The following is a 24437-nucleotide window of genomic DNA, read 5'->3' as shown; positions in this document are numbered from 1 at the left end:
TTTTTTGAGCAAGAGTTTCATGTATTCCAGGCTGACCTTAAACTTGCTTTGTAACCAGGATGAGCTTGAACCCCTGATTCTGCTGCTCTCTGTGATGACAGCGCAGGCACACGCTCTCATATCTGGTTTAATGTGGTCCTGAGCATTGAAGCCAGGCAGGCATTTCACAAACTGCTAAGTTCCGTGTCCTGTCTTCCCACTCTTAATACCTTGGTTGATTCTGGCCTTAGAACACTGAGAAAATCTTTAACACTAAGACTATGAAGCAGGAAAGGCAGGTCCTTGTGCCTATTAAGGAACAGTTTTGTTTTGTGAACATCACTTATGTTATTGAAACAGTGCAAGTGTCAGGAACAGTACCAATTCTTGAGCATTGGGAACATGGAGTCCCACAGTATCTTCCTCAAAACTTGCATCTGCTCTTATACACAGGTGGTTGAAGGCCAGCGGCCAGAGAATAGCTCGGCGTCTGAGCTAGAAAAGGAACCCGGATTGGCCTGGCTGGAAGGTTTATTTTTCTCACTCCAGACGCAATTCCACCGTGTCTCACTCTCTGCCGCTTTCTGGCTGCAGCTTTCTCCTTAGCGAAGGGACAACAGGTGGGAAAAAGCACTTTCGGTGATGATCCAGGCTTCCCACGAGTTTCGCACAAAATTACGGTAAACTTCACAACACCTCATTTTAGTTCTCTGGCTACACCAGTTGGGATGACTGAGGCACATTTGCAGAAAGATGTCCAAATGATATCGGCATGGTACAGATGAAAAGGAGAAGCACAGCCAGGTAGTTTTATAATCTTAGCACTTGGGAGATGGACAAGGCAGGATCTGGAGTTCAAGGTCAGCCTTAGCTACATCGTAAGTACAAGGGGAGTCTGGATACAAAAAACAAAGTCTCAAAAAACCAAAAAGCATTCAAGCTGGCTCACATGCACACGCACACACAAATATGTGTGTCTGTATTGTGAGAATCTATGAATCTTAATCTGTATACCAAGCTTCTCAAATTTGGAACTACCTGGGTCATTTACTGAACCTTTTCATCTTTGTATTAATGCTCAGTGCGTTATAGATACAACTATTGTCTTACTTTCTTCCAGTTTGAATGTGGCTTTTGGGCAAGGCTTGAGGGCTGTACTCCATCCTTTCTAAGCTCATTGGTCAAGTGGATTGCATCTGTGGCCTCTCTTAAAAAGGTGCCTTACAGTGGATGAGAGCAGTTTTGTAATTAATATCATCATTAAAAATAAGCTGGCCTCTTCGTACACCTCCTTTAACGTGTTATTTGAGGCTGCCTGGTCGGGCTGCACAGACAGCAAGCGGTTTTGGCATGAACCTGGGGCCCAGGGGAATATTAACTTACAAGACTTTCCCTATTTTGCTTTTACATGTCTGAAACTATTTCGAAACTTAGTGGCTGAAATACAAGTTATTAAATACACGTGACCAGACTATAAGAAATGCTTTCTGCTCCCTCAGTCCCCTTTGAAGAAATGACAGATGGGAAGTGAACTGTGCATTTGTCACAATTATACCCAATTGCATTATAATCAAGATTATAAAGGGGTGGCTTACGAGATAAGGTGATAGCACCTAAGGTAGGTCCTACATGTAATTTTAGTGTCACTTTTGAAATTAGAGGAATTCATTCATTAAACTTCAAGAGTTCTTGTTGAGCAGAGATGTCCAGTGTAAGATCTAAGGGGGAATGGAGTTGCTGGTTTTCAGATCACCCGGTCCAACTTTTATCCTCCTGCCCTTCTCTCCTGCTGGGCTGTCTCAGGAATCAGGGGTCAACTGGGGGAAGGGGTGTGATCCTCTGAGACCTGTCCTCCAGGGTGTGAAGTTTTCTCACCTTGTATGCTCACCAGGCAGGGTAAACAGTCTGTCCCTCTGTGTGTGTGTTCCTTTGTGGCTGCGAGGGCAGACACTGCCCGGGCATGGTGACCAGGATGCTGAAGAGTGTCTGCCAGTCTCCAGCAGCTGGAAAAGGTTTGAGCCCCCTTGGCAGATGTTTGTTGTTTCAGACACTTCATTAACTTTGGAAACAAAACCCCTGACTATTCTGAACAGAGTTCCACTTCGTGACTGACAGCTGCGGTGTGCGTCCTCCCGTGGAAATGCTGTGCAGCCTAAGAATGGCAGAGAGGGGCTGGAAAGAAGGGGCTTGGAGGAAGGGGAGGGGGAAGAAATTGGGCTGCATGCCATTGCTCGAAGCCCAAAATTAACAAGGAAAGGGGAGCGACTCATTTAAAGAGAAAGACAAATTTAGTACGACTAATTAAGATGTGATGGCCCATCAAACACATTATATAATTCTGTGTCCAGAGCTTGCACACAATCATTTATTCAGGACACACTTACTGAGACGGGACCACGTGCCAGGTGCTATGTGGAGAATGATGGCAAAAGATGAGTAACATTGAAGAAAGCATTGGCCGTGGGGATTCACTGTCCAGTGGGTGAAGTAAACATGCAGAGGCAGCACAGTGAAGGCAATGCTGGGGCAGAGGCAGAACAGCCAGGGGCAGGCCTGGGGCTGAGAAAGGAGGTCTTGGGAGGAGGTTGGATTTGAGATGGGTCTCTAGTCTTTCTGGCAGAGGAGGGAGGGGAGAGGTGGCAGGACATTCCAGTTAAAGGCAAGGCTTGTAAAAGGCATGGATTTTGCAAGGCCAGCTTTGTGAAGTAGAAATTAGGACTAGCATTTGGAAATGAAAAGACAAGGTCAGTTTAGCAAAGGAATACCAGAGTGCCAAAGACTTCAGACTCCAAGATCCAGAGCCACTCACTTCTCCCTCCAGAAGAAATTTGTTCCCACAGACCTCTCTGCGATTTCCGTCGGGTCTTCCTAGTGGAAAGTGGGAAAACAGAAAAACGAAGAAACTAACTAACTAACTAACTAAGGCACTGATGGGGGCTGCTCTGCTTCTTTGACTATCCCAATTCACTAGATTTCAAACCAAATCTACAGCAGGGCCTAAGTGAATTTTATATCCGCGGCTCTGTGGAAGTCGGGAGTTAGAGGGTTGAAAGATAGTTGCCTTGGGGAGACATGTCAGGGCAGAGGCCAATCCAAGGGCTGAGTCCTGCCTGCTGGGCTGGGGGTTCGTAGCCCTGTGTCTGCAGATGAGCTTCCGCAGGAAAGGGGTACACAAATGCCACTCCGACCCGAGTTTGGAAAGAGAGAAGGTGGAGAAGAAGATGAGAAAGAAAGAAAAAGAAACAAAGACGCGCTATGGGGGAGAACAGAACAGGAAAAAGAAGGGGGGCTAAACCTAGAGGCCCGAAATATGAGGACAAATGAGGGAAAAGGAGAAATGGGGGGGGGAGAAAGAGTTAGTGGGAGAAAGAGTGGAAAGAGTCAAGGAAAAGGTTGGAGGAAAGGAGTGCAGTGGGCAGGGTTCCCAGAGCGTCCGCATTCCCTGCGCCCACGGCGGAGCCTGCTTGCTTAGGCGCGACAGCTGCCACTCTGGTACCCGGCTCCCTAGCGCTGTAAGCCCGCCTCGCTGTCACGTCGGTTAGACGCGGATCCCGAAAAGCATTCAGCTTCCCTGTGGCGGCCGATAGTGCGGCACTGTCCTGGGGACGAAGAGAGCTCTCCAGGATTGCCCTGGCAGCGAGCGTTGCGCTCCAGTCCCTGGCCCGTTTCCTCGCACAGCGCAGCGGGCCGCGGCGTCGGGAGGCAGCGCTCAGACTGATCAAGGACAAGTGCTAGGCCCTTGATTCCCCCACATCAGATAGGCCACAGGGTCAGGGGATGAAAGCAAGGAAGGCGTCACAACTGGGATACCTAGCTGCAGTCCTGGCTGGTTGCCTCAGTCTGGAGAAGAAATAAAAGCAATTTCAAATTGGATGTGGGGGGGGGGGGGGGGGGGGGGAGGAAGCGGAATCGGGAGGACGCAGACACGTGGGAAATAAAGATCGTCAATACGGGCTGCGGGTCATAGCAAACCTCGGTTATGATTCCGTCTATTAAAACCTATTTTTCCCTAAGTGCTTATTCATTAGTTCAACAAGTTTGTTCCTTCGCGAGTTTAACCACCCGCCTGGGTGCGCGTCCGGACTTGCTTTCTTAGCTAGTCATGCTCAGAGCGCGCAGCCCGGCAAGAACACTCCTCGAGACTCATGGTCACCCCCAGGGTGAGAGCACCGAGGAAGCATCATCGGCTGTGTCCAAAATTCTGTCTCCATGTCGGTTTCCTTCCCAGGTCGCCTATACTGCTCCAAGGACACAATTTTGGGACCGAGAGTGCACCGGGAGGTCGCTTGCCAGGGCGGTGCGCATCTAGGACAGCAGGAGCTGTCCCAGGCGCTTAGATGCCCGCTGGTCCCTCTCACTCAAGGACTCTGAGATTGAAAACAAAAGCTCGTCCAGACAGTGATTGGGACAGACTCTGAGATCAGGACGTTTAGATAGATAGATAGATAGATAGATAGATAGATAGATAGATATAGATAGGTAAATAAAAACTAAAAAAAGACAAATCATCTCCAAACACCTGAAGTCTGTCATGCCTGGAAATGAAAACCGGGACTCGGCACTAGAAAAAGGCAAAATTTAGGCTGACTGTGGAAGAGCCGCGGACACGCCACGATCCTGCTGTTTTAGCCCTTTCCAGCAAAGCAAACCGTTTTATGACCAGAATTTAAACACACACAAATACACATTATTCCTCCAATTTATTATTGGGGTAACGGACTGTGCTATAGTCATTTGTAGTTTGGGATCGTAAGACAATTAAGTTTACAACCTCGGCGCAAATGCCCCCACGTCGGGAGCGCGCGGGTGCAGCGCGGGTTTAGGAGTTGCGGGCTGAGAAGGCAACGCCGTGGTCTTGGGAAACGGCCCACGCGAGGACAAGTGAGACACAGAGGTCGTCGGGAAGCGCGTGCTCTGGGGCCCGGAGCCTCTGGAGTCTGAACAAGGACTCCACTATTTTGTGGTAAGAGAAGCGGACATAGCTATCCGCAGGGTTGCGGGGCAGGGAGCGGTGGCCTCTTTAGCTGGACTGGCTTTAAGCGAGGACAGAGGAAGACAAGGCTCGGAAAAGCGGCGGCGGGACTCCTGGGCCGCAGGAGGAGGTGGCGCGCGCCGGCCTGCTGCGCGTGCACATAAACGCGCGCGCGCGCACCCCAGTACACACACCTGGAGCTTGGGGGATGGGGAGAGAAGAGCCGACGCGAGTGTCTTAAAATAGAGAGCTAGCGTGGGGAGCGTTCAACTCGGACTGGCGGGAGGAGGTGAGCTGGAGCTGCCGGACCCTGGGTGCGCAGTTCAGCACCCGGGCCACACGGACGCGTAGGGGCGGGGTGGCGGCCGACGCCCCTCGGCTCGCGCTCCGCACCTGGCCCTGCAGGAAGTGCGCTCTGATTGACAGCTGCGGTGTCCCAAAAAGGCTGTAGTCAAAGATGCTGCTCCGCGGGTGGGTGTAGACGCAGCAGGCGCGCCCGTGCCCGCTCTGGTCCGCGCGCCTTCCCGGCCCCCGGCGCCCCTCTGGCTGCGGAAGAGCGGGGCTCAGGCCCCAGCCCGCGTGCCAGCCCCCGCGGTCCGAGACGAGTCGGCGCTCTCAGCACTCAGGTCGCCAGGCTCTAGTCCCGGGTCACCATGCATTGCCACGCGGAACTGAGGCTGAGCTCACCCGGCCAGCTCAAAGCAGCCAGGCGGCGCTACAAGACTTTCATGATCGATGAGATCCTCTCCAAGGAGACCTGCGACTACTTTGAGAAACTTTCCCTCTACTCTGTGTGCCCGTCGCTGGTGGTGCGACCCAAGCCTCTGCATTCTTGTACGGGTAAGAATCGCTGGGAGATAGTGGGCTGTGGTACTTTCTGCCTTGTGCGGTCGCCTCTGCTTTCCAACCTGAGAGCGAGAGGGACCAAGAGATTCCTTTCCTGCGTCCTTGCAAGGAGAACAGACCCGCCAGCGGTGGACATTCAAAAGCGGAGCGTTTGCAACCCGGCCCGGGCAGGTACTGCTCCCTGGATGGGAGATAAGTTAAGACCAAGCAGCCTTGGGAGTGGGATGCCTCTGTAGCGCCCTTTCCTGTTTCGTGGAGAAAACACCCTTCTTCCTGGCACTATGGAGTTCCAATGAGAAACTTCAAAGCACTTGACCAGATTCAGTGCCTAGGTGGTTTTACGCAGTGAGTTTGTCGGTTTCAACTTGAGCTTGGTGGTCGTACACTTAATGTCCGACTTCTTATGTCTTCTTTGTAATTTTACAAGTAAATCGGTTTCCTGGGCTTCAAAATAAACTACTGAATTCACCGAACTTTACTTAAAATGATCTCCCTCTGGGGAAGCAGTTTTGGACTATGCTGCGTTTTGACATAGGCAGGGGACCAACCCCTTGTTTGTTTTAAGGGACTAAAACCAACACTAGTAACAGTAAAAGCATCCCTCCAACCTGGTTTCCTCTCGCCACAAAAACTGGACCAATAGGAAAGAGACAGAATTTAGTAACAAAATTGAAAAAGTAGTTCTGTAGGAAACCAATCCAAAGACGTTTAAAACACTTTGAGTGTAGTGAGAGAAACTCACGGGTTTCAGACTTGCTTGGCACGGTGGGGATTCAGGGATTTGTGCTGTGGATACAAAACCCGTGGGAGTAGCTTTAAAAAAAAAGTTAAAGAGAAAAAAATCTTTTAAAAAGAAGTTCTTGACCATGCTTCCCATTAAAAAACAAACATTTAGTGCTTCTAAACCAGAGGGGCCTTGGTGTTATGCTTGTTGTATGACTGCCATAAAGTAAGTTCAAGAAACTATACTTTCAAAAATAAAAGTGTGTACTAGCAGTGGTTCTCAAAGACTTCCTTATGGGAGCTGTTGGGATAAAAATCTGCTAAATATAATGCTTGGAGTCCCATTTCTCCTTTGCTTCTTTGACAGTCCTGCTAAACCTGTCACCAAATCTATAATAAATACAGCAAAGATTTTCCGAAAGCAAGCTATTCCTACATTTTTTGGCCAAGAAATGAACATTACATATTTTGTCAGCAAGGCAGAGTTAGATCTGATGTCCCACAACAACCCTTATAATACTGAATTTTACAAACAAGGAAATAAATAAGATACACAAAAGAGATTTTAGAAACACAGGAGAGACCCGTCATGTTAACATTTTTACTTTCGTGTATCTGCTATATGTGGTGCCTCACATGAAAGTCGTCTGTGAATCTACTGGGTTTGGAGAAAGGGGCTCAATCTTCTTTTGAGAACATCTATTTGCTACAATAATGCAAATCCCATCAAGGATTTGTTTCTGTGGTAAATCCTAGTGCACTCTGTTCAGTCATTGCCCAGGAGAGATGCCGGGAGGAAAATACAATTCCTGAGGACCTAGGGGTCCTTTAGTACCTTCTGACTTTCACGGACTCTGCCATAATTCTAAGGCAACTTTTCATGCCTTGGAGGAGTCACAGAATTGGGTATTGGAAAAAAAAAATGCTGGAAAAAGAGAGGGAAAAAAAGGCCCAGAAAATTGTCATGCAGTCATGTAGGCTGCGTGATTTATTGAACCTTGTGTAGGAAATAAAACAGACAAAAATGTAATGATTCAAAGGCAGTTTCGTGAGTGTTAAAAGTGGGTTGACAGGCGTGGCAGGCTAGTCTTATGCTCCTAGAAGTTCCTTAATGGTTTGCGGCAGAAGGGGTTATTGGCAGTGACTTTCTTCCTCTGGATTGTTTCTTTCAAAATGCGTCTCGATTTTGCTCTAGTTGAGACTTAAAATATAGAAAGTAGGATTTGCTAGTGGAATTAAACTCATAAAACCTAGCTACAACAATTCATGCTTTCAGATCGTAAGCCTTCAGTGGGTTTACGATTTCAGCGGAAGCCTTATGTGTAAGATCTTGGGAAGCCCATTAGTGACTTCTCTGGGGTCTCATGCTTCCAAAGCCTTTTTATACTTTTTAACTGTCAAATGTCAAAATCTTAGCTAGGATAAGTACAACCTTTTAAAAATGAATTGAAAATAGAAATCATAAGCTGCTGGTATCTATAATGAAACAGTAACTCATTTTTCTGGATAGAGACAGATATTTAGCGTATGTGGCGGGAGCAATGTACAAGAAATTCAAAGTAAGTGAAAATTTATACTGAAATTAAAGTTACCAAATTTTCTCATCTTAGTTTGCCCATGTCCACCAGCTTAAGTCACTGCGGCAGAAGTGAACTTTGTCAGGCAATCTACTGAAAACTAAGACTAAAAAAATTCTTCACAATTGATTTACCAGCATGTCTAATAACCGCACAGGACAGGGGCAGAACAAAAGCCACGTTTAAAAGACTTCTGCCTAATTAAGCAGTTCGTGTTGCTAGATTTGGTAATCCAAGTTGCAGCTCATGATATCAGAGCTCCTCCGGCAGATGAGTATGCATTTAAGCGAACAGAAGAATGGAAGGCTTTTTCATTAGGCAGATAATCGCCTGGAAGTAATTGATTACTAAATATTTTACTCTTGATGGAATACTCATCATCAAAAAGTATTGTTTAACAGGCCCTTTATTGAAAACACAATAATTATCCTCTTTGAGAGTAGTCTCTAAATTTTGTTTTCCAGTAGTTCCCCCTAAATCACCTTACTAGATCCTGAGGAGAGTCTTTCTCTTTAAGCCAAACTAAAGAAAAGTTTATCATTAAATTACAAAAGAAAACAAAATCTAAAGGAAGCCTCCATTTAAACAAAGTTTGCTGTTTATACCGTCAGCGAGGTATAGAATATTTTTGACTTAATGTGTATGTGTATTTAAACATAGGTCTTATGTTTAAATCTGCTAGCAGTAATCCTCACACAGAATCAAATATATTGCCAGTTGGAAGTTAGTAATCATCTCTCAAATATTAGACTGGAGGCGGTGATCGAACGTTTACCCAAACAAGGTACACTTTATGATTTCATAAATACAGTATACTTTCTGGGGTATGTTGTTGTTGTCTGTTTTGGATCAGAATGGACGCTCATTGGTAGAAAGTCATTTGAATAAGATTGGCCCCTCATGGTGGACTAGATTGTGAAGACGTTGGCACTGGAACTTTTGAAAGCTTTGCCTCTGTGTTTAAATCTTTAGAGACGGTCAGAGTTTCTAAGTTTGAGGAATGTTCAGGGAAAACAGGTAACTTGTTCCACAAACACAAACATGCAACAGCTCACCCTAAGGGTTTTCCTGTGAGGTGATTGATAAACACACCTACGGGATTAATCACTTATAATTTATTGTTGCTATTTAGAATGAGCTTACATTTCCACTTGCTCATCTTGGGGAGGAGCTTACAAATATTTGGACACTTTGAGACCTGTGACATTCAATTATTCTAGTACAATCTGTAGTCTAGCTCCTTCCCCCTTCTTGGGCACAATGGTTCTGCTGAATCTATTCATGACCTTCAGAGTTGATCCTTTAGGTCTTGCCATGACTTTGGAGCTGACAGGGGTCAAGAGGTCAATCTATCCAAGTGGAAGAAGATAGATTTATTGATTTTTTTTTGAGTCACAACATCACAGTGGTGTTTTGACATAGTTCAATCCACTTTTTATGCAGTTGTTCTTGTCAGGATTCTCAGAAATCAGGAAGACTGTTGTATCTTGGTTACACACCCTGGATAAACTCGTGCAGTCGCACCCAGAGGCCAGTCAACCAATCAAAAGGGGCATTTGGGACAGGGTGATTATCTTAGGAGGTGGCATTGAGAACATTTTATCCTCTGGTGGGTCCAGGAGAAACAAGTTCTTTGGGGTGGTGTCCTTGTGCACACTTACCACAAAGACCGGGTGTCACGCCGGTGAAGAGTTATCTGAGGCCCAGACTTGCACGACTCTGTTAGAGAGCCAGCAAGTGCTTCATGAGTTTCCTTCCACTGATTCCCCGAACCTCAGGTCTTTCAGCTAGAGACCAAATCCAGTAGCGTTTTGGAAACTTGAGAATTGGGCCCTGGAATGTTGATGGAGAAATGTAAACCAGGGTCTGGGAAAATGATCATTATCAGTGCTGCCAGAGGCAAGAAGGCTTTTATTAGCAATTACTCACACCAGTTTCTCCTATTCCCATTTGAAGGGAGAACACATTGAGGGACATACAGCGTTGGGGACATCAGGGTCAGAATATATTTGCAGAGCAGCTGTTGACTCACCTACCACCTCTTAATTTTTATGATTTCTCTTTAAAGAAATTATATTGAGATGCTGAGGGGTTCCTTAGGAATTGGCTCTAAGAACTTATGAATTGTTTCCTAGCAGTTTTTGCCGCTGCTGATTTTCTAATTGCAGATGGAAAAAGGATTAGAAATTTTGTGCAGACTTAAAGTGCCTCTCCCAATGTCTACAATCCTTTATATCATTGAATTTGATAATTTAATTAAACAAATACTTATATTTGCTTAGAATACCCAGACAGACAGACTCACTTATAAGGCCTGTTACATATATGCATGCAGGCTATTTATTCTTTGAGATGGAGACTGAATTTATAATGCAAATAGAGACAGACAGTATAAAACTAATTTTAGCACATTGTCGGTTTTCCATTGGTCTGTATGAAAAGCAGTAAGAATTGAAATGGTTGTTTAAATTGTGAAGACAGATTAGAAAGGGGAAAAAGGAAGATAAAAGAGAAAGAATGGATTTCTGTGAAATCTCGAGGCTGTGCTCAGGTTCAACCTTATCTTAGATATCTTAGAGCATTATGCTGTATATACACATCTTTTAGGAAGTACTTGCGTGGCACTTCTGTTGGGTGGAAGAGCGATCTCCAGTGTGTCTCTTGAGATGGGTTCATATTTGGATTAGCCAGCATCCTCTTTCCTACCCATGAACTTGCTAAAGCCACAGGTGTTCACTGAGTGTTCACAGAGCACTCTGCTGCAAGGACACATGTCTACTGCAAGCAGCAGGGCAGGAGAAAAAGAGGGCCCAGGGGTAAAGGAATTCTCAGGGGGCCTACATGTCAGTGCCTGCTGTTTTAGCTGCCAGAGAGCTTCAAACGGTGTCTCTCACAGCAAGTGTGGCAGATATGGAATCAGCATTAGGACTAATGAGGTTCTGATCTGGACCTTACACACACTTCATGGCATTAACAAAATAAACACTCTCCAGGAGAGTGTTCATTTGTTATTTTTTTTAAAAAACAGAATGTCTTTGTAAATTCTCAGGATTTAATTTATTTTTATTGCAATTTAATAACAATTAGAAAAGAAGCCTTGTTAAAATAAGTGCTCTAAATAAAAACACAGTTACTTTTCCATTACAGTGTCCAATTACTCATCCTTGCTAGAGCATTTTATATGGCAGTTTAAGTTCTTGAAAGTGGAAACTTGGCACTCATGTGAGGAAGAAAGCCTTACACCTAGATAGTTCCAGAAGGCCGCCTAATTATATTTGGGCTGCAGTTGAGCCCCGAGTCAACTCTGGAGAGGAGAGAGAACCTCTGAGTGTAGTTACTGAGGAGTTTCTGGTCTCTTGAGTGCCAGCTCAAATTGATTGCAGAGGAGAGGAATCATGAACTGCAGAGGTTGTGAAAGCACATCTGAGGAGGCCCTGCCAATCACCAGCGGGTGCTGATGTCAGGACTATGCCATAGGTGTAGCATGCAGCTGTATGCATTTCCTGATTCTACCAGTTAAGGTTGCAAAGACGAGCGCAGCTGTCCGCAAAGGAAAGGTCAGATGCAAGTGAAGCGAGTCCAGAGGCGACTGATCACAGGACAGTGAATATGGCGTGAGTCCGGGCAGAGCTCACATCTTTTTATTTTTAAATTAGGTCTCACCACGTATTCTATGTTAGATTGGAATTCACTGTGTAGTTCAAGGCCATATCTAATTTGAAATGCTACTATCTCAGCCTCCTGAGATATGCGCCACTATGCCCGCTCAGTATACTTTGTTTGAGACAGGGTCTCACTGTGTAGCCCTGGCCCTGGCTAGAACTCCATTTGTAGACTAACCTGACCTTAAACTCACAGAGATCTGCCTGCCTCTGCCTCCAAAGTGCTGGGATTCAAGGGTTGTGCTACCATGCCCAGATTTAACATGCTTTTGATTATTCCTTTTATTAGACATGACTTAGTTTTTCAGTAAATGCTATGATTGCTCTTTCCCTTCACATATGCAAGATCACTGTGGCCCTGTGGGGAAGTGGAGTGACCTTGGGAATAGTGACATTTATGAAGGCCTGGCTGCTTGTCCACTCCAGGAAACTCTTGGGCATGGCAAGTCCCTGTCAGCCTCCACCACCCTGTTTTTCAAGAGTTCCCTTTACTCTGTGACAGAACAATTGCTGAGATTCAAGATAATGATCCTGTCACAAACAAGGTGGCAGTCACGTGCGTATTGACTGAGGTTTAGTTTACATAATACCTTGTGTCGCTGACTGTACTTTTCCTGAGTGGACACTAGAAACAGACAGTATAGCTTCTTATCTTGTTGATTGAGCAAGTGGGATTGCAAAGAATCTGCTCTCTGAGCCTTGCAGTAAACATCCAGAGCAGACTGTAAACTTGGGAGAAGTGGCAGAAAGGCTTTATGTTTCGAGCCTCCTCATTCACATACATAACCATAATCGTATGGGGATGTGTCAGTCCTCTCCTTCCACCACGTGAGCCCAAACAATCAAACTCAACGTTGTCAGGTTGGGCAGCAAGCACCTTTACTTTACTAAGCCGTCTAGCTGGTCCAGTAAATTTTTAAAATCAACTGATATATTATAGCACTGGAATAAATGCTTTTCAAGTCAGTTCTGAAACATCCCTGAGAGGAGGCACTGTTACCTTCATTTGCTAGCGAGGAACCTGAGAAGTCAGGTCACGTTAATGGTCTAGGTGGCCATTAAGATGCTCAGCCTAACTGTGGTCAGGAAAATGTAATGGGATGCTGTCTTAGAGCCACCAGGTAGGCAAAGCGGAGGGTCTGGTGGTCTTAGTTGAGGATGGAGATGTGAAGAAGTAGACCTTCTCAAGTCCCAGACAGACACTGATGATTAGGGTGTTACTTAGTTAGTCTAATTACCTTTTTTTTTTTTTTTTTTGGTGGTGGTAGTGGTGGAATTATGGGATCAAATCTGGGACTTTGTAAGGGCTGAGTCAGGATGCCAGTCTGAGTTGGATTACTACAAAAAGCAGCTGGCAACTCCCGGTAATGCCACCGATGTGTGCACCCTGCACTGCCGTGTCTCGAGGAGTCACGGTAGATGCGCACCAGGGCACGCATAACAGTGTTCATTTCCGTGCTTTTTAGATTAGGGAAAACTAAAACAAGCAAACAAACAAACAACATAACTGGCCTTTCTGGGGATAAAATAACATGTGCTGTAATCATGCAATAAACGTTATGTGGTAATTAAAATGAATGAACGAAATGTGCTTGTTTCAACATGGATCATTTTTAGAAATAAAAATCCTGGGGCTGAATAAGCTGTGGAATGGTGTGTAGAGTCTGGTACAGTTTATAGAGTGACCGAAAACGTTCAGGGCGGTGCAGGATATTAGCGGGCAGGAGGATGGCAGTGGGGAGAGCTACCCACAAATTTTTATTTTCCTATGTAATTGTTTGCCATTTAAAAAGGCCTTCTGTGACTCAGTCTAAGCATTACAAATCTGTCACTTAGTTGTGGGTACACAGATGTTCATGATATTACTCTTTGCACTTCTGGGTATAGTTGAAACTTTTCATAACGTAAACATTGAAAAGCCATAGGGTATGGGACCACACATATCCGTGAAACTCTTAATCTTGTGGAACTTTTGATGGCTTTCTCAATAGCTTTTCCATCCCAAGATAAAAGCTTTTAAATACAGAGCTTGTCGACAGTTTCGCAGTGGGGACACAAGGTCAATTTATAATTAGATACGTGAACAGCTCATACTACACAGCCACTGTGACTTTTGAAGCTGGATTTGAGGTCTTGCCCACCTTCCTAGCCTGGTTGACAATGTTATTTCTCTCCAGGGTAACTGCTGGACCCCATCAATGCTTTGGCATGCAAGCAAAGAAACTCTGAGCGTCTGAAGGAATTATTAGAACTCTTAACTCTTAATTGTTGTTCCCTGCTAATATGTGTTGATAATTATGTAAGTCTGGGTTATTGGGATTTCGTATTGTTAGCAATGCTTAAAGTCACAACAAACCGCCTCTGCTGTGCATCCTACTTTTATAAATATTTGCTGATATGGTAACGTACTACCCTTGACTTTTGGTCAGGTTTTTGCTGTTACTGATATTTTAATTTGCAAAAATTGTCTATGATAGTTGAGATTAAATTTCAAAGAATATAATGTCAAATTATAGTTTCTTTGGCAATGGAGGATAAGACTCTTTGTATGTCATCTGAAAATTTCTTTATATTTTGTAACCATGATTTAATTTAAAAACTGTTCAGTGTGTGGTGTCAGGGATTGTTGGAAGGGATGAATGTTACCATGGCGATCTCCAGAGAGCTGTCTGTTACCAGTAATAAGCGGTCATCTTGTTGTTAGAGGTGCTAATCTCAACCACATTATTCTGTAATGGCAGCCATAGTGGCAGATGCTTTATTCGGCTATCCTAGCAGTCTAGACATTTTAATTATCATTGCATGGTACGTCTAATTTAGAAATACTGCTTTTAGGCCTTTTGGTGAAAAAACATAGCCTTCTGTGAGCTTTGCCCTCCTTTATGTGAAGCCATTGGTACAGTTGAATTTGCCAAAGCATCCCCCACTCCCTAGATGATGCCTTTATGCACAAATAAATGTATGATCAAAGATACAGCTAACATCTCCCAACATGGGAAGAAGGGTGAGAACAGTTCAATAAGATATTGACAGGGGCATTGCTCTTACATAAATATAGTATGTTGCTACAATTGTTCTATTTTTTTACTATCAGTCATCTACTATAATACACACACACACACACACACACACACACACACACACACACACACATATACCAGCAGCAGAACACACAGGGATTGGTAGTGGTTATGCTTTCATACATCCATGGAGGGTACTGAAACACGTCATCTTTGGGGTAAGAGTAAGGATTACTGAATCCAAAGAACTTCCATGCAGCCATGTGAATGTCTATGAGAAAATTGCAGGGGCCATCATTCTGCAAGCTATGAAAGTCTGCACATTGGCATCACATCTGATAGTTCTACTTTTTTTTGCGTTGTTTTTTTTTTTTTTTTTTTTTTTTTTTTTTTTTTTTTTTTTTCCTCATGGTTTATTTTTTTTTTTTATATTTAAAAATTTCCATCTCCTTCCCTCCTCCTCCCCCCTCCCTCCCCTCCTTCTCCCCTTTCTCTCCCCTCCTTCTCCCCCTTCCCTCCCCTCCCCTCCACCCATACCTCCCCTCCCTCCCTCTCAAGGCCAAGGAGCCATCAGGGTTCCCCACTCTATGCTAAGACCAAGGTCCTCCCAACTCCCCCCAGGTCCAGGAAGGTGATCGACCAAGCTGAGAAGGCTCCCACAGAGCCCGTCCATGAAGAAGAATCAGAGCCCAGAGCCATTGTCCTTTGCTTCTCAGTCAGCCCCCGCTGTTGGCCACACTCAGAGAGACGGGTTTGGTCGCATGATCCATCAGTCCCATTCCAACTGGAGTTGGTGATCTCCCATTAGATCTGTCCCACCGTCTCCATGAGTGAACGCACCCCTCTCGTTCCTGACTTTCTCCCTCATGTTCTCGCTCCTTCTGCTCCTCATCGGGACCTTGGGAGCTCAGTCCAGTGCTCCAATGTGGGGCTCAGTCACCTTCCCCATCTGTCGCCAGCTGGAGGTTCCCTCACGGTCCTGACTTTCTTTCTCATGTTCTCTCTCCTTCTGCTCCTCATCAGGACCTTGGGAGCTCAGTCCGGTGCTCCAAGGTGGGGCTCTGTCATTTTCTTCATCTATCGTCAGGTGGAGGTTCTATGGTGATATGCAAGAAATTCATCAGTATGGCTATAGGAACTGGCCTTTTCAGGCTCCCTCTCCTCAGCTGCCCAAGGAACTAACTGGGGGCGTCTCCCTGGAAACCTGGGAACCCCTCTAGGGTCAAGTCTCTTGACAACCCTCAGGTAGCTCCTTAAATTCAGATATATGCTTCACTGCTCTCATATCCACCCTTCCTATATCCCAAGCACCCCATTCCTCCGAGCTCCCCCCGCTCTCCCCTTCACACTTTTCTCTCCCCATCTTCCCTTGGCCCAGTCTTGCCCAACCCTCAAGTTCCCAATTTTGCCTGGCGATCGTGTCTACTTCCAATATCCAGGAGGATTACTATATCTTTTTTGGGAGTTCACCTTCTTATTATCTTCTCAAGGATCCCAAACTTATAGGCTCGATGTCCTATAATCATGGCTAGAAACCGAATATGAGTGAGTACATCCCATGTTCATCTTTATGGGTCTGGGTTACCTCACTCAGAATAGTGTTTTCTATTTCCATCCATTTGCCTGCAAAATTCAAGATGTCATTGTTTTTTACCGCTGAGTAGTATTCTAGCATGTATATATTCCACAGTTTCTTCATCCATTCTTCCACTGAAGGGCATCTAGGCTGTCTCCAGGATCTGGCTATTACAAATAATGCTGCTATGAACATAGATGAGCATATGCTTTTGTTGTATGATTGGGCATCTCTTGGGTAGATTCCCAATAGTGGAATTGCTGGGTCCTGGGGTAGGTTGATCCCGAATTTCCTGAGAAACCGCCACACTGCTTTCCAAAGTGGTTGCACAAGTTTGCATTCCCACCAGCAATGGATGAGTGTGCCCCTTACCCCACAACCTCTCCAGCAAAGGTTATTATTGGTGTTTTGGATTTTAGCCAATCTGACAGGTGTGAGTATTGAAAATGGCTTGGTATTGGCATAAGAACAGAGAAGTTGACCAATGGAATCGTATAGAAGACCCGGATCTTAAACCACAAACCTATGAACACCTGATTTTTGATAAAGGAGCCAAAAGTACACAATGGAAAAAAGAGGGCATCTTCAACAAATGGTGCTGGCATAACTGATAGTTCTACTTTTAAACCTTCATGTTGAAACTACCTGGGACAGGGCCTGGAGAGGTGGTTCAGTGATTGGGAGTACTCGTTGCTCTTTGAGAGGACCATAGTTCTGTTCAGTACCCACGTCTAGCTGCTCACAACTTCCTGTACCTCTAGCTCCGGGGGATCCAATGCCCTCTTCTGGCCTCCTTAGACACCTTCACCCCACAAAATGCATATAAAGGAAAATAAAATAAATCTAAGACGGTACTACTTAAGCTAGGTGTGGTGGTGAATGCCCTTAATCATAGCACTCAGAAAGCATAGGCAGGTGGATCTCTGAGTTTTAGACTAGCCAGGTCTACACAGCAAGATCCAGCCTACTCAAGGCTACTCTGTGTGAAAAAACAAATTATCAAATAAAAAAAGGAAACTACTTGAGACAAGAAGAGTTAAGAAATAGGATATTCAGGGAATGGCAAATGCATGGGCAAACTGGGGGGAGAAAAGGCATTTTATCTACATTCTTTTTTTTTTTTTTTTTTTTTTTTTCGAGACAGGGTTTCCCTGTAGTTTCTAGAGCCTGTCCTGGAACTAGCTCTTGTAGACCAGGCTGGCCTCGAACTCAGAGATCCGCCTGCCTCTGCCTCCTGAGTGCTGGGATTAAAGGCGTGCGCCACCACTGCCCAGCTACTTCTTTTTTCATGATTAAAACTTTTTTATTGAGCATGGCGGTGGGGACACACAACTTTAATCCCAGCACTCGGAAGACAGAGGCAGGCAGATCTCTGTGAGTTTGAGGCCTGGTCTACAAAGGAAGTTTTAGGACAGGCTCCAAAGCTACACTGAGAAACCGTGTCTCTAAAAACCAAGAAAAGAAAAAAAGAAAAAAAAAAAACCTTTTTATTGAAAAAAAATTGCTTTTCCTGGATATCATCATGGTAGCTCATGAGTGCTCTTAGCACATTTGAGGGCTGTGCCTACTGAAAGTTTACTTCCCAAGTTGCCTGTTCGGATCATAGCATGGCAGATCACCTGCCAGAGGGTTAGCCTTGTGTTTTCCTACTGGAATATTCTGTCTTTGATGCTTGTAACAATTAGCCGAAACAGAATGTGTTTTGCTGTTGAAGGCGTTGAGGATAAAAAGGCAGCTGTGTGGCTGGCTCTGTGCTAAGAACTTGTAGATCCAAGAGCAGTTAACCTAAACGGAGACCCTGTCTGAAATGGTTCCCATCGCTGCTTATGGAGGTGATGAGCAGACGGCAGAGTTGAGATTAGACCATGCATCTCTTTCAATGGAGAGCTGCATACTTCATGTGATTATTAGGCTTGTAAATTAGAATTCAAATCTGCCCCCCGTTAGGCAGGCTTCATGATATACATTTGTGTATGTGTGTATTTATAATATGCACAGCAAAGTCCAAAATTTTCCCTGTGATCGAGGTTTTCAGTGAATTCCAGAAAAATCCCACAAGGCAGTGGGATTTTGGGTGGGAAATGAAGTTATCCGGTCATCAGGACGTTTCTGATCGGCTGCCATCTGCTTCTGTGACTCACTTGTTGCTGGGTGACATTTGCTGAGTCTCTCTCGGGCATCACTGAGTTGTGATTCACTGAGTAAAGCTGCTCACAGAAGAACCAGGGTGGAATCTCTGTTCCTTCATTGTCGTGAGCTGGGTAGAAAGTGCTTAACCGCTCAGATCCAGTCTCCACGTATTTCCACAAGCAGGTGGGGTATAGTGGGATAATCCAATACATCATGCAGCCTATCCTGTAGTGGAGGCATGCCATGTACAGGTTTTTAGTTAGACAGCCCTGGGTTTGCATTTTATTGTCTGTGTGACCTGTCTGCAAACCACTTAACCTCTCTGACACTTGATTTCCTCATCTGTAAAATAGAGATAATAATGACTACACAATAGGGTTAGTTGTTCAAGTTAAATAAGATAAGTGTTTATAAAGCTATTAAGCATAGTTCCTGGAAACAAAGCACTCGGTAATTGATAGCTTGTATTAAAAATAATTATCTTATAAAAAGAATGTCTTCTCAGTTGATTGGGGCACAGCCCTTTAGGCAAAGATTACCATTATTTGTGAATTAAACTCAAGCAAAATTAACTCTCTCTCAAAAATCTCCACTTTACTCTGTGCACCCTCCTGGGTGACATCATGCCTTTCAGGGCATCGTGGGTGGTCTGTGTGAAGTGTTTGAGTTCAGGTCTTCCTGGATAGGTTTGCTTCATTCCTCCCACCTTTCTGTGTTACAATGGGAGCTCAGAGTTTCGTAAAGTTAAATGAGCGGCACACACAGGCCAACCCTGCCGCCTCACAGAATGAGCTCTGTGACTTTCTTTTCCATAGGAGTTGCTTTGGATTAATTACCGTAGGAAATGTTCCGTCATGGGACGTTAGAGGCTCCAGGACTATATTAGGAAAGGAGAGGAGCCCCTCAAGGAGTTTGATTTCTTTTCCTCCAAAGGGTAGAGTTCAGGGGTCGTCTTTTGGAGGCAAGCAAGAGTTTGTGTTCCTTTATATCAGAATCCCGAGGTGGAAATCACTTGACGGAAATATTTGCTAACTGGACAGGGTGGAAGAAAGTAGTAGTCGGGGGTGACTCACGTGTTCCTGGCTTATTTCTGGCTCTGCGATTTGGGGTGCATTCTACACGAAGCCCCTAGTTTATAATTTCGAATTGTTGGTGAATGCTTTGGTAATCTTCTAAGGGGTCATGGTGGATGGTCATTGTGTGGAAGGACTGCCTAAATTAAGAGTCCTGCATGGCTCTTTCTGGAATCGTGTCTGAGAGGATCACTGGTATCTTAAAACGTCTAGAATCTGCTGGCGATACTTCATTTGGTGATTCCCTGTGGCGTGAGAAAAGTCCCCTGACGAGCAGTTCTAACTCCTGTGGCACAAAGGAAACACAGGGCAGTGCATCTGTCCAGCCGCTCAAATGCTGTGTCCTATAAAAAAGATCCAGTGTCCTCTTCCACGTTCACGGTGCTGGGGGCTAGGTGGGAGGATAAGATAACATGGGTGTGCCACCATAGGGCGGTGTTTGTGAGGAGGGCGGTCAAGTCTCTGGTGGACTTTCAGCATAGGCTGAGTTTTGACTAGATGGGACAGGACGCAGCTGAGTTTACGGATCTTTAGCAGCTTGTTGAAAATATTCTGTGAGACTTGTGGATCCATTCTCTCTCTCTCTCTCTCTCTCTCTCTCTCTCTCTCTCTGTGTGTGTGTGTGTGTGTGTGTGTGTGTGAGTGCATGTGTGTGTGTTCTCCTGGGAGGACAGTAGTCAGGAATGGGGTAGGGGTGAGCGAGGAATGCCCGCAAATGGGGAATGAGAAGCTAGGCATGAGGAAGCGGGCCAGTGGACTGCAGCCGGTTCCCGAGGTGCTTGCTCAGCACCTGCTGTCCTCAGGAGACAAACAAATGTTAGCGACAAGCCTGGAACACTGTCTTTGGAGACAGCCCTGTGCATACGTGCTCCTCTCAGAGGCGTTCCTGCCCACTCACCGCAGCCACGGATTTCAGATGGAGCAATAGCCTGCTCGGTCACACAGGCAGTCTAATTACCGCACACATTAATGATGTGTTTAAAAGGGTCATCATCCTGGCTCACCAAAGATCCTCAGGACTGGATTCTAACCCAGCCACGGGAGTCAGACAGTGCCACACAGGAAACCGGGTGCTTGGTGCTCACAGACAGTGCAGACAGTGCGTAAGCAGAGATCAAGGTGGAAACTCTGCCAAAACCACCTTTCTTCCTGGGCTGGGGATGTAGCGTGGTGGCAGAGTGCTTGCCTAGCATTTGTGAAGCCCTGGGTTCCGCCTGTAGCACTGCACACAAACCAAAACAAAACAAACCAGTACCCCCCCCCTCCCCATGCCTGGTTACTGTGGCCCTACCCTCACGATAATGTCTGAATGCTTTATGTTCTATTATTGATAAAACAAGCCCCGCCTCCCTATTGTGTTAGGGAGGAATGACTGAGGAAAACTAACTTAACTCGGAAAAGATAGAAACATGATAAGCCTAAGGGAAGCTAAATGGTCTTTGGAAATATATATATATATTTCCAAAGACCATTTAATACACACACACACACACACACACACACACACACACACACACACACATATATATATATATATATATATATATATATATATATATATATATATATATTACTATGTGCTGTAGGCCAGCCAAATCTGGCCCACCATCTATTTTTTGATATTATGAGCTAAGAATAGTTTTTCTATTTATAAATAGTCACAGAGACATCAACAGAATATTTCATGATCTGTGAAAATTTTCTGAAATTCGGCTGGTGCCCGTACGTAGAAGTTTCACTAGAGCTTAGACGTGCCCTCTGGTTTGTTTGCGTATTGGGCATCTCTCACGGTGAGCAGTAGAGGCAGGGAGCTGTGACAGATGTGACAGTGTGGCTCACAAAAGCTTTAAGTATTTATTTTTCCAGAAAAACTGCCAACCCTTGACAGAGGCTATTAGAAGAGGAGGTCCTAATTGCGAAACAGGACGGTTACTGATCCGCAGCATCTGATGTCATCCCAAGCCACACAAATAACTCTCCTGATCCATCCAGGTCCCTGGTGCTTGCTGTCATGCTTGGATGTGTGAAGGGCTGAAGGTGCGAGCATAGTGGGGATCTTTGCAAAGACTCTCAGAGACTGACATCAGGCACGAGCTCTTAGGATAAGCTCCCAAATTTTTTTCTCGAAATGATTCTGTGCCGAGAGAACAGTCAAAAAAATACCTCCAATGAAGTGGGTGAGTCTCAGCCACGATAAAGTGGTTGGAATTCAATAAAATAATTTTAGGATTCCCTCTTTGCTGTCTCAACCCACAGTGTTTCTCCTGGAGGGAGTCTGAGGGTGACAAGTGAGGACAGACTGAAGTATCAACGTGCCTGATGGTTTCAGCTTGAGAACTGGTGACGGTTCATGTGCTTCTTAATTGGCCTGAACTTGTCACCCATCCCTAGACATAATATTAAGAACAAACAAAAGTCATGTAGTCATTCACCACAGCCCTGGCTGGAGAGAGAATTCACAACAGGGTGAGGCAGTTGACTGTAGTTGTCTGTCCTGCGGCGGAGTGGATGTCTCTCTGTCTCTCTGTGCCTGTGAGTTCCCAAATGTCTGGGTCAGGAGCTCTCAAGTTCTTCCAGAAAGGGCAAAGTGTGATGCTCTAGCTCTTCCCTGGCTCCTTTGCTTCCTTTTAGAAGGCTTACTCATGGGAGACAGCCTTTGAGCCAAACTCTTCAGGGTGTGTGACCGTAAGCTGGTTTTCCATAGCTGCCTCTGCCTTGTAGGGTTAACCCAGACTCTAGCTGCCTCTGCCTTGTAGGGTTAACCTACGCTGTAGGCTGAGAAGCCTCTAGATTTAGCCCTTACCACTAATCAGGAGTTGGAGAGTCATAAAGTCAGTTATTCTCAGAGGAATACATTATTGATTTTGGTGGGTAGAATTCCACTAAGTATGGATTTTCTTTTTCAGTCTTAGGTGGAGTTCATAAAATGACTATGGTGACAAACACACATCATAGCAAACACTTGCATATGCCTACCTTTTGACACCTGGACGTTCTACATGAGCTTCCTTATGTAATTCCTACCATAACTATGGTGGACTCAGAGTAACTCACCTCATCTAACAGAGAAGGGATCATATGAGACCTCCCTCATCCTGAAGGAGTAGGATGGAGGAGAAGATGAAGTAACTCTCCATGTTGGACAGGGTTACTCACATTGAGGGCAATCCTGGGTTTCTGCCACGCTAATAAGGAAAGCCAATCAACACTCCCAAACCTAATGGGTAAAGGGACAGAAGACAAATCCAAACTTAACACACTGAGGTACTGCTGCCCAATTAGAGCTTTGTTATCCAAAGAAAAATATATTTAAAAAAGTATGGTGCTGTGTAGAGAATAGTGGATCCTCAGAAGTACATCTATTTTGGAATTTTCTGTTTTTGAGTGGAACATTTTATTTATTTATTTATTTATTTATTTATCTATCTATTTATTTATTTGTGTGTGTGTGTGTGTGTGTGTGTGCTCTTTAGAGTGCTATAGTGGAGGTGTGAAGGCCAGAGGATAGCTTGTTCTCTCCTGTCGTGTGGATACTGGGGACTGAACTAGGGTTGTTGGGCACATTTCCCAACTGAGCTGTCTTGGAGACCCTTCTGCTCTTAATTTGATTGTTACTGATTTGATCTGTAAAAATTAGGATCTATCAAACCATTCCTAAAAAGGATTAAGACATCTTCTTATTTTTCTTCTTCTTTTACAGCCATTCAAATGTCATATGGCTGAAGTCCTAGGAATGTGTTTTATGCCAAATTTGCAAAACAGTTTTGTGACAGGGATGTTGCTCCGATCTTCCCCATCATGCTTTGCCAGTTAGGTACTGGTTAAGGATGCAGTTAGGTACTGGTTAAGGATGCAGTTAGGTACTGGTTAAGGATGCAGGTGATTAAATACATTTCCTATCACTGTTGCTTTGCTTTAAAGTTGGGTTGAGGGTGTGGTTCAGTAGTTGAGTGTGTGCTTAGCATGCACAAAGTCTTGGGTTCAATCCCAAGTCTGAACACACACACACACACACACACACACACACACACACACAGACACACACAGACACACACAAGTACGTAAAATTATCAATAAAATACAAATAGAACATCAAGAACGACAATAAAATGAGCAACACTATGCCCATCAACCTTTGCCTGATGCCTGTCTCTTTAGAAGTCACAGTGTCTCAGCTCTCTGCTATGGCTGCTTTTCTCTGTAGTTTTCACGTGTTTGTGTCCCTGCCATGTACTGCTTTGCCTTGTTCACTTTGGGGTGTCACATCAGTGTAACTGAGCGTATCTTATGTGACTCCCCTTTTCACATACTATCTCCAAGGTTCCTCTGTTGTGTGTGGTAATAGTTCACACATTTTCATTAAAGTAGATAGAGCATATAAACATGCCATGCTGTCTCCTCACCTAACTGATGGACTTTTGGAATAGTTCCTGTTGTTAGTGTTGTACATATTGTTGCTTGAAACTTCTTGTCAAACTTTCCCCCAGCTCATTAACTTCAAGAGTCATTTAAATAATTTTTTTTTCTACAGTTCATAATTGCCAATGGCAATTATATCTGTCTGTATACACAAGATGTAGTTTTAATTTGGGGCACAGATTTACCAGTTAAATAAGTTTTTTTTTAAAGTTGGTTTATAGGTTAATATTGTCCAGAATTGAATAATGATTTGTTTAATTTTCTTTTTCTTTCTTTCTCTCTCTCTTTCTTTCTTTCTTTCTTTCTTTCTTTCTTTCTTTCTTTCTTCCTTTTTTTTTCTTTTTGGTATTTCAAGACAGGGTTTCTCTATAGCTTTGGAGCCTGCCTTGGAACTTTTTCTGTAGACCAGGCTGGTATCGAACTCACAGAGATTCACCTATTTCTGCCTCCTGAGTGCTGG

At 44.7% G+C, this 24437-nt stretch overlaps 1 protein-coding gene across 1 annotated transcript in view; it reads left to right on the top strand.

Annotated features, from left to right (window-relative positions):
- The first annotated feature begins 5604 nt into the window (after positions 1-5604).
- Barx2 (BARX homeobox 2) overlaps positions 5605-24437 on the top strand; it is a 66364-nt gene continuing 47531 nt past the window's right edge. The window contains exon 1 of the mRNA XM_038321230.1: positions 5605-5791. Coding sequence (XP_038177158.1) covers positions 5605-5791 — 187 coding nt within the window. The remainder of the gene's footprint in view (positions 5792-24437) is intronic.

The sequence above is a fragment of the Arvicola amphibius genome, chromosome 3, assembly GCF_903992535.2.
Source record: "Arvicola amphibius chromosome 3, mArvAmp1.2, whole genome shotgun sequence".
Classification (NCBI taxonomy): Eukaryota; Metazoa; Chordata; class Mammalia; order Rodentia; family Cricetidae; genus Arvicola; species Arvicola amphibius.
Note: the sequence above shows the minus strand (reverse complement) of the source record. Positions and strands in the feature narration are given on the sequence as shown.